The sequence below is a fragment of the Gossypium hirsutum genome, chromosome D08 (assembly GCF_007990345.1).
Source record: "Gossypium hirsutum isolate 1008001.06 chromosome D08, Gossypium_hirsutum_v2.1, whole genome shotgun sequence".
NCBI classification, from domain to species: Eukaryota; Viridiplantae; Streptophyta; class Magnoliopsida; order Malvales; family Malvaceae; genus Gossypium; species Gossypium hirsutum.
In genome coordinates this window covers 10,885,914-10,897,259 of record NC_053444.1, presented here as the reverse complement: position 1 = coordinate 10,897,259, position 11,346 = coordinate 10,885,914, and the positions used below count along the sequence as shown (strand labels likewise).

At 32.3% G+C, this 11,346-nt stretch overlaps 1 protein-coding gene and 1 non-coding gene across 2 annotated transcripts; one reads left to right on the top strand and one right to left on the bottom strand.

The window, feature by feature from the left end:
* Positions 1 to 610: 610 nt before the first annotated feature.
* Positions 611 to 717, top strand: LOC121220510 (small nucleolar RNA R71). The gene has a single exon (XR_005917716.1). It is a non-coding gene; the product is annotated as a small nucleolar RNA R71 (small nucleolar RNA).
* A 6,366-nt stretch (positions 718 to 7,083) lies between these two features.
* LOC121220268 (aldo-keto reductase family 4 member C10) lies at positions 7,084 to 9,351 on the bottom strand. Its single transcript, XM_041099836.1, has 2 exons — positions 9,077 to 9,351; positions 7,084 to 7,634 (listed from the first exon to the last, which is right to left on the bottom strand). The coding sequence occupies exons 1-2, from the start codon at positions 9,134 to 9,136 to the stop codon at positions 7,374 to 7,376; spliced, it is 321 nt and encodes a 106-aa protein (XP_040955770.1). The 5' UTR covers positions 9,137 to 9,351; the 3' UTR covers positions 7,084 to 7,373.
* Between the last annotated feature and the right edge of the window lie 1,995 nt (positions 9,352 to 11,346).

The window sequence follows — 11,346 nt, the reverse complement described above, 5'->3', positions numbered from 1 at the left end:
TGTTGATTTCTTAAAGTCATTTCAATGCCCTGGAATCTAGTTTCTGACACTGAAATGAATTTCGTTAACATCTCTTCTAGATTCGACTTCTTTTCTTGCTAATAAGGTTGCTAAAAACCTGAAGGGGTTGTGACCTTCAATTTTCGTGACCATCCCAAGAGAAATTCGGATGATTCCTCCATCTTGGATTATAATTATTATCATAGGGTTATTCTGAAGTCTAGAATTGTTACCCATAAAGTCGACTTGCTCATGCTCCATGTTAGAATCGAAGGGTAAACGTTACAAATTGATCTCCACTCCAGTTGCATCATATTGCATTACCGAATTCATCTGCTTACCCATACTCAAACCATCAATTTTCTTACTCAAAACTTCCACCTAACTCGTTAACATAGCAATTGCATCTATATTAAAAATATTGGCTACCTTAGTCGATTTTGTTCTCATAACTTGCTACTAATAGTTATTCAATGTCATTTCCTTAATAAATTCTTGGCCTGCCTCAAGTGTCTTATTATTCAATGTTCCACCAGCTGTTGCATCAATTATCTGCCTAGTCGAGGGATTCAAATTATTGTAAAAGGTTTGAACTTGTAACAGAAAAGGTAACCCATGATGAGGGCACCTTCTTAGAAGATCCTTAAATCTCTCCTATACATCATATAGTGTCTTAAGCTCAATTTGGGCAAAAGAAGAGATATCATTCCTCAACTTGGCTGTTTTGGCTGGTGAAAAATGCTTCAATAGAAAATTTTTAATCATCTGAGCCCAAGTCGTGATGGAACCCCATAGAAGTGAATTCAACCACTGTTTTGTCTTGTTCCACAAAGAGAATGGGAACAATCGTAAATGTATGACATTATTAGTAATGCCATTAATCTTAAATATATAGCGAATCTCTAAAAAGTTATCCAAATGAAGCATTTAGATCTTTATCTTGCAACCCATCAAACTGAATATATTGCTGCACCATCTAAATTGTGTTTTGCTTAATCTTAAAATTGTTTGCAATAACACTCGGTCTAACAATACTAGATTCAGCCCCAATCAAAGTGGGCTTAGCATAGTCATACATAGTCCGAGGAGGAGGACGTACAGGAAGTTGCAGATTGACAAAATTATTAACCATCTCCATAGTAATGCCATTTTGCTCTTGAAAGTCTACTAAAATTTACTGTTGACCTTGCCTTGCTTCTCTAAATTCTCTCTGATTTCTGCGAGCAGTCTTTTCAATTTCATTGTAAAAAATTAACGGTTCCAATGGGTTGCCTCTAGTCATAAACCAAATGAACCTAAAGGAATCAAACAAAAGAAAAAAAATAGAATTTAAAAATTAAATTGAAAACAAAAGTATTAAAATAAAAATAAAAAATTAACAAATTAATAGAAATAAACTTTTCCTAATATTCTAGTCCTCGACAATGACGCAAAAAACTTGATGTGTCACGAAACTAACTAAAAATTCGACTAAGGCAAATGCACCTATCAATTAATAGTATAGTTACGGTGAGCAAAGATATCGTTCACATGAAGACTAAAAGTACTAGTAATTATCATCTTCCTATTATTTAACCGAATAATTTGAGTGATCAATTAAAAACTAAAATTAACTAGTTTAATTAATTAACGAATACGACAAAGAATAAGTCAAGAAAATAATCGATTAACAATCAATAAGCGAAACAATACTTGAGAAAGAATTCACCTATTTTTCATTTGTCACTATCAATCTAAATGTAACACCCCAAAATTGGGCCTAGAAGTTTCGAGGGTAATTTAGGAAATTTAGCTTATATGTCCACAGAATTTTGTAAGTTTAGTAATCGACATTGTTTTTGACAATGGCTATTAGGAAATTCAGTCCATTTCTGAACATGGGTTTTAAATACCTTTAATTTTGAAAATAGGACTAATTCATAAAAGAGTCAAAACTAAGAGTTTTATGAAATAATTTACCTAGAATTTTAAAATCAACTTAAAAACCCCCCTTCCTCAAATTAATTTCACGATAGAAACTCTATTTTTGTGTTCTTTTCGTCCCTTCATCTCCTTTTTCTCTTTCAATTACTTTTGATCTCCAAACTTTAATCTTTTTTAATTTCCAACATCCCTTGAACTATAAATCTGCATTAAAACAAAGAAAACAACCAAAAACCTCACTAATTTCATCATCTTCTTTAAGATTGAGTTTTCCCAGATTTGCATCAAAGCTCGTTTTTCCTCTATTGATGGTAACCATTCGTCCTTCTGTTGGTTTTAAATGATAATTAATCTCTAAAACTAAATTTTTAGCCATTAAAATGTATGTTTTAAATAAAAACCGAAAAGTTGGTTGTTAATGGTGAATTTTGAGATTGTAGATTAAAATGTGGTTTCAAAGTATTTTTCAACTTTTTTTAACATGATTAGAAGGTTTATAAAGTTACATTGACATTTCGTTAAGAATTTTTTTATTTTTAATGAATTTTCGTCATAATGGCCAAAACTTGTCGAAAAATGTCGATACCTTAAAATGTGTAGTTTTGTGTAGTTTAAAGGTTGAGAATTAGTCATAGATGAATATGTAGTTGAACAGAATTCATTTCGTGCGAAAAGATTAAGTGTAGGCCAAGATACTCAAATTTAAAGATTTCTATGTCGAAGGTTTCGATTAATAGTAAACGTAGCTTAGGCTATTATTTTTTATTGTTTAAGGTGAGTAGATGATTAATTGTTGATGGCGTGTTTGTGTGGTTTGTCTTGTTGAAGTTTCAGATTCAATAGGACCTTCAACGAGTAGAGACAAAGGCAAAGGAAAACTTGTTTGAGCTTGTCTTTTTGGCAAAAGCATATTTCTGGTGAGTGTTTTGGAATAGCTGGTCGTAGATGATTCATTATACAATTGGGAATTCAGAGGTAGCCTAAACCCCTACTCTAAATTCTGAGAGTAAGAGTTCTCACACCTATGATAAAATGTGATATATGTATGCTTGTGAAATTGTGAAATTATGAACATATATGAAATGCTATGACATATGCTAAAAGCTTATGATGGCTGATGTGAAAGTGAATATAAGGGTGTGTTGTTCATGCCATGTGACAGTAAATATGTAGGTATGTTATTCATGTCATGTGACAGTGATTGTATTGTGCTACTAATATGAATATGCGGTGAATACGTACAGAAAATCGGTAAGTAAATATGTGATAATAATGTGGATATTTTGGCCTTGTGATCTTATGAGACCGTTGGATATAGTTGGCATGCCATAGGATTGTAAGTACTCAATTTGTATTGTGATATATGGGGCGTTGAGGCCTAGGGACAGTTTTTAGAGAAATAAGGGAATGTGAGTTAAGCTCCATTCACCGAGATATGTGTGTTTGATGTGTTGGAGAGTGTTAGCTATATGCTTCACTTGTGGGACATGATCGACTCTATGAGTTATTTTGGTGTGTTGGAGATCAGTGTATTCGATGAGTGGTGATAGAGTCCACCTTGTGCTTCATATCCTCAAGAGCCAAACTATCTTATAATGTGACTGAATGTGATTAAATATGGTTTATATGTGCTATAATATATGCTTAAATAATCATGTGGCTAAAGTGTTAAATGCATAATGGTATAAATGGAAGATGAATAAACGTGTAAAATATGATACTAGAGTTAAATATGTTATGAATATGTTACATATTTACTTAGTCGATGCATGGTGTCTTGTTTGCGTAGTGGTTGTTCTGAGCATTCACTGAGCTCACCCATTTCTTTTTAACCATTGCAGATAAGTAGTGCCGAGGTGAGCGGTGTAATCTCGATGGGTGATTGAAGCCAGAGCTTTAGTTGCTATTAGTAGGTGTTCTTTTAATTTTTGTTTTTTGGAATAAAAGGTAATGTGGTAGATTTTATGTCGGTTTTGCTATGAACTTTAGTTGATTGCATGCCTATTAAGCTTGATGATTTGTGGACTTAAAATATGATAATTGGGACTTCTATTTGGAACATTTTGGTGTTTATTTTATGAGGTAATTGATGCATATTGTTTGGAACTATTTTGGTATGATTTATATGATGATATATGTTGCATTTTTTAGGTTTGAAACAAAGGTATCGTTATTTGGGTTTTAAAAATGATACCTCTGAAATTGTCAAAGTGTAAGAAGTCAGTTTTGCTAGTTGGTATTGATATTTTATCACGAGTATTGATTCTCAGGGTGAAATTATTGATACCTGTTCTGTGGTACCGATATTTTTCGATAGATGGGTTTTTAGTACGAGAAATAGTAAGCTAGTTTGGTATCGATTTTCCAAGCAGTATCGATACCACTTGAGAGAATTATCGATACTTCCTTCAATATCTACTTAACAATTTTGGGAAATTTTGCTAAATGGTCCTAATGCAAGTTTAGTACTTATTTTATGTTTATTTAATGTATGTTTGATATGTTTTATCAATAAAAAGTAAATGTATGACTTACAATTCATGTGAATTCTATGTTAACTAAGGAAAAAAAATATACATGCGTAATAACATGACGATTTGAGATGGACATGATGGGAGACGATGGTGTATCGTCCTAGTATTCAGGCTCGGCGACCGGGATGAGTATAGGTGTTGGAAAAACAAGTTTCAAAAAACGCAGAGGAAAATAAATTTAGGGAAAAACCAGAGTTTTAATTTTTTTTTCCAAAATAAAATCTTGGTTGGGATATCTAAAGTACTAAACACTTAATCAAAATTTTACCTCTTCAATTCTTCTAGGATGAGCGCTTTGGCTGAGTAGTGTTCTCTGTTATCCTCAAGCTCACTTCTGCCGAGTGTTGGCTTGCTTCGAATCAGAAAATTTTATTAAAAATTACCAGTGGGGTAATTTTGCAATTTCTCTAAACTTTTGGGTCAAGTTGTAAATCAGAAAAATATCTCTAGATATTTTCTAGAATAATCTCTTCAGAGAATTTTCTTTCTACAACTTTCTCTTGAATTCAAGTGTGTGTAAATAATGATCCAAGGCTCTTTTTATATAGGGAGAGTTTTGAGAGTTCAATTATGATTAAACTGAATCACTTTAATATTAAATTAATATAATATTTATTAAAATAAATATTAGATTAAATTTAACATTAAGGGCACGTTTGGTTCGCTGTATTGGATTAGAGGTGTATTGGATTAGAGGTGTATTGGATTAGAGGTGTAATGGAATAGAGGTGTAATAGCAAATCAACTGTTTGGTTGAATGTAATGGAATAGAGGCGTAATAGTAAAACTGTGTTTGGTTGAATGTAATAGAGGTGTAATAGCATAATGGAGAAAACTAAAATGACCAGAATACCCTTAGCATAAATTTGTTTTGGTAAATGATTATTGTTATTGTTATTTAAATTTTAATAAGATTATTTATTATCAAAAATAAATAATTTAATCATATTTAAACATAATTATTATTAAATATATTAAATATATTATAATTAAAATATATAATTTAATAAAATTCTTAATAATTAATATTCTTATATGAATTTACTCAAATCATAATATATGATACTATAAAAGATAATTTGAAATGATTAATATTAAATATATTTTAATTAAAATATATGATTTAATAAAATTTAAAATAATTATAACTAATAAATTATCTTATATGAATTTGTATAATTTAAAATAATTATTATTACATATAATTTAATAAGATATAATTTCATAAAATTATTGATAATAAATTTTCTTATATGAATTTATATAATTTAAAATAATTTATATAATAAATCTATTGTATAACTTTCTCAAAGAGGTTCTTTCATCGTCGGGCATGGGTGTTGAAACCAAATACTTTAAGAAAAATGAATACTCTGACAGGGGTATAAAAAAGGGATACTTCAAGCAAAATGAAGAGTCGGAGAAACATAGCTCTGTATATTCTCTCAGTTGCTATATTTTTTGGTTTTCTTACCTTATTCTCTGAATTTTCTTCCTCAATGAGGTTCTTTTTTATTTTTGATTTTAGCTTTGCCCCTATGGCATGAACCTTGTGATGAATTAAAAAATTAAAGAAATATATAAAAATGGGTAAAATTACGATGAATCATTACTCCAAAGTTATAAACTAGTTATTCTAATATGATATTAAAATGCCAAGAGTGCAAAACAAATAATTTTCCAAGGATACCAAATCAGAAGGGACTTAAAAGGCCAACTAGACAGAGAAATTCAAGCAGATGCATCGCCGTATTTCATCATTGATATGTTGCATTTTGGATCATAATTCAAATTCAACTACAAATTATAGGTTAATGGGTTTGAAGCAGCACCAACAACTGTAGCCATGGGATTCGACAAATTGGGAGCAGCAAGAATTGCAGTAGTGGTGTTTGATGGAACTGTAGTTCCTACATTCAAACAAGTTTAGTCAGTTAAGTATCTAGCATTTCAATATGATTCAACAAGCATACAATTCAATGTTATAAGAGGTAAAAGCATAACATTTGCCACTCTAAGTCATGTCAATTGCCGGAAGGTAAATGAGCAGAACTGCTAAAAGCTGGTGACCTTTAAAGCCATTATCAAGCCCAAAAGAACAGCAAAATAAAATAATTCGTTGTACATATCAGATATAGATTTTAAACATCCGACCCCAGCCTCTCTCAAAACCTTCCCTCTTCTATCTCGATGAGGAAATTACACAAAAAAGGGAATGGAAAAAAGAAACAACGTAAAATCCTAACAGCTATAATTCCTTAAAAGTTACACCAAGGAGTATAACTGCACCGCATCACATGATCAACCAGCACCGTTTCTATTGAAGTTAATATATTGAAAACGGAAATATAACTACACTGCACCACACGATCACCCAGCATCATTTCTCCTGAAGTTAATACAATACTGTTTTCAACAAAGTTATAAGCTAGTTAGGGGTGTTTGACAATATAACCACTTAACAATTCATACCAAAACCAGAATTAGGTGGAATAAGGTAATGGAATTAAAGCATTGACCATGTAATTAAAAAAAAAGTCAAATAAAATTTTCTTTGACAAGTATAATTTGAGCCATCTACAATCAAAATCCACACAATAACTTAAAACAAGAGTGACATCTTTTCGAAAAAAAAATCATTGATAATTGACATTTCATGATGTTTACATACAAAGACACGCTTGCAGAAATATATGAAACACCTTTTTTGTTTTGTTTATAAGGAAAACTCTGCCACTAACTAGCTCATATTATACTAATAATGTCTTTCATTGACTTTCTATTCATCATCCATGAACTCTAAAAGTATTGCAAACAATGGGGGAGCATCAATAATATAATAAACCGCCCATCCACATGGATTGAATGTAAATGGGACATTTTTATCTTAAAAAAACTGACAAGCTTGCACGGATTTTAGGCGTTTGATTCTGCATCATCTTCTATCTCGTGCACAGCTTGAAGGGGACCGCTACCGAATGTCAGACCTCTGCCCGAGAGATTGTTTAGAGGACCATCTCCAAATAAACATACCTGCGGTTCAATCTGATTCAACCGTTTCCATTCATCGTCCGACAGTGACCAATTGAATATGTCGATATTTTGCTTTATCCTGTCAGGCTTTAAGCTACATGGTAGAACACTGGTTCCTCTTTGAAAACCCCACCGTAGGATTACCTACAAAAGGAGCAAAGCACAACCACATGATTTAGAATCGTTAGAACTGCTAGACTAGTTAAACATAGCATGTTAGGACAGGAAGCATATCGTGGCTTTTAAGGGCAATAAGTCAACTGAACACGGATGTTCTAGGATGAAGCATTTCTTGCTTTAACTAAATAACCAGAGTAATGCTCATAGGGAATTCAAGCCATTGTTACATTTTATTAAGAGAACCTTGAACTGAGCCAAGATAAAATAATGCACTATCATACACATGAAGCTCTAAGTACACAAAATATCCAAGATCAGAAGGTCCTGATCAAAAGCATTATTCAGCTCCAATCATAACATCTTGATGCTAAAGAAAAAAAGGGCAATCAACTTACTACTACTTGCTTACTGCTCAGCATATCCACAATGCACATTATCACATTTAAGGTCTACACGATTGAACACCATTGTAAGTGCATTTGACATGCATTTCTCGATTTCAATCCTTTAAAGCCTTGGACCACTCAGGAAATTGAAACAATAACATACGAGCAATGTTTTTATCTATTATCAATGAAGGTAATATAATATATTTTCTAACAATTGATTGGGTTATTAACACAGAGCCCTTTATTAGCTATTTCTATCCACATTTTTCCCTTTCCTTTTGTATTTTGTTTTTAGTTGGAATGCATAAAGTGCCTAGAAATAAGGTTTGTTCCACCGCTCACTAAACTCAGAAGTTCACTAGATGTAAGGATAACGTATAATTGTAGGCTTGCTTTAAAGCTTATTGACCTGATTGAAGAGCTATTCCGTGAATACGCTCTTCATTTGGTGTTTGGTGGAAACGGAAAAGGAAAAAGTGATTGAAAACCTGCTATATAGGGTTGGTGGTAGTTGACAACTGGAAATTCTCTGGTATAGCCATATGTGGAAGTTAAACCGAAAGAGACTCACCATAATATTAGTACTTTCCTAGAGATATACTTCTTTATTAGTTATTCAGGGGTTCACCGAAAATTATATGAACTCGGTTTTAATAATAAAGATATTGCTTTTCATGGTTACATATAACCATGAAAGATATGCAGCTTCCTGTGTCTGGGCAAATTATAGTCATTACTTCATGCAGTCTTCTTTCCTTTCTCGGTAATGGTACAACAGCATGAAAATGATAAATGCATTATCAACACATGGTACAAATGGAGAGTGGTCAAATTTATAGAGCAAAGTGAAACTAAATGAGGCGAGGCAAGTTCTATTCAGACTTCACTTGACCAAAGTTTACCAAGTTTCATCTCTGTACGAGTTCATTTTGAAGCTTAAAACTTATCAAGTTTGTGAGGCAAGCTCAAGTTTAATCCTAGGTTGGTCACGTGGGAAATATTTCATACGCCAACTTTTAAGCAGTTGACTACAAAAAACATATTGGTGGCGTATTTCAAAGTCATTCATTAGCATACCTGTTCGGGTGTCTTTTTGTGCCTATCTGCTATCTCTCCAACAACCGACAATTTCAACATTGGTCCATGTACTGATCGAGACCTCCTAAATGAAATGCGAGGAGTTCCAGGTTCATCTTCCCCACCCGATCCACTATCAGACACTCCGGGACTTGAAGTAGGTACTCCCAAAGGTGTGTGAGCAGACACATGGATACCTTTTGATTGGCAAAACTTCACCAGTTCATCTTGTCTCCAAAAAGGATGCAACTCCACCTATAAATAATGTCAAATCAATCATACATGTTGCTGATGACTTTCACCAGATACAGAATTCAGATTTCAGAAAAGGAAAAGTAATCAACTAACTTTGCTGTGAACTGATCTTTAAAAAAATTAAAGAAAAAAGATGACAACTATAAGAACAAAGGTCTCATAACTGGAAAAGTATTACAAGATGAACAAGCATTATTTTGCATGCATAAGATTCGAGCCTAATATTTGAACACTATTTCAATAACAGCAAAACAATAGCAAGAATGAAAGTTTGCGTAGATGATATCGAGTCATGGAAAAGAAAAAAAAACTACTAAAAAAGGAAAAGCATAATATAGAATCACATGTACATGCAATACATAATCTTTTTCCCTCTCAAGTTAATTAAAACAATCGAATAACATTTTATTTCAGTCAAATTTCGAGGCAATCAATTACAAAAGGCTTTTTCTTCATTTCTTTTAAGTGGTATGCAAGGTGACAAGAGACTTTAGTAGCCACTAACGTAGTCAATCAAATGAATCATATTTCTGGTTCACAAAGCAAAAACATGGTTGAATAAAACTCATGTAAAGGAAAATTTACATAATTTATATAGAAGGTTACATGTTTAGCAAATATAAACTCTAAGGTTCATGATAACTAGTTTTAGAATCAACTTAGAGAAATTTCCATTGAAATAGAAGAAATAACATACAGTTCACCCCTTTTTTAAACTCAAAAACAATAAACTATATTATAATCCTTACTGAAGTTTGATAGTTAAGCAAGTGAAAGCATTTGATAATTCCAAAGCCCAGAACCCAAAAGATCACATAAAAGAATTGCATACAGCTCATTTGACTGCATTTATCTTTCTTCCTCAATAAAAATGGAAAAGCAAAGAAATTCTGATCAGTCCTCTCATAAAAATTTTTAACTCCTAACATAGTACTAGATTCATCAAGATGATGATCGTGACAGTTTTCCCAGAGACTTCCACTTTAACACCAGAAATCAAGTAACAAAAAATTGAATTCCAACAAAATAACAGAATTAAGGGCATGGGTATTGACAATTAAAGGGTAAAGAGAAAACCAAAATCAAAATTTGACCCAACAAAATAGAAGAAATGAAGCTTTTGGGAATCACCTGAAAGAAGTATAGTTATAGAATTCAACATCCAAACACATGAAATGAAGTGAAGCAGAGGAGAAAATGGTTTGTCCCAAACGAAGAGCCAAGCTAGCGCTAGTTCCCAATGCCCCTGGCACTTGCTCCATCATCTTTCGAGTCAACTTACCTCTCCGTTTCTTCATCTTTAAATTCCCAAACAAGAAAGAAGAAAATAGAGTTTCAAAGAAAGTGAAAGAAGTGGTCTTCGAAATTCCGAAAAATTATGCTTGCAAAAATGGTTCCACCTTTGGGTTTTGTTTCTATGATGAAGACCTTGGAAGAGAGAAATAAGAAAAGGAAGAAAGTGTTTTTTCTTTTTAAAATTCTGAAAATAGGAGTTATATTGTTTTGACATAGTTTCATTCATGTCTGTTTCAATGTCTGTGAAACCCATCTTCAATGTCTGTTTCAAGATTTGCATATAGACAGAGCGAGCAAATCGGCAGAAAGGGTAAAACAGGGAGGGGAAACCGAAGGGGCAACTAATCTGCAGAAAAGAGGGGGATTAGAAATCGGTGGTTTTCACCGATTAGGAAGGTAAAGGATTACACCCGTATTAGAAATACATCAAACCAAACGATGGAATACAGTCGCATTAGGTGGGGCCCACCGATTAGGGGTGTATTGGCTATGCCAATACACCAAACCAAACATGCTCTAAATGTTATTAAAATAATAGAATGTTTATCTACAAGATAAATATTAAATTAAATTTAATATTAAGATAATCACTTTAATATTAGATTAAGAAACTATTATTCAAATAAGCATTAAATTAAATTTAATATTAAATTATTAAAATAATAATATTTTTTGGAATAATTAATCTGAAATCAATTTCTCTAGTAGAATCTCAGTAG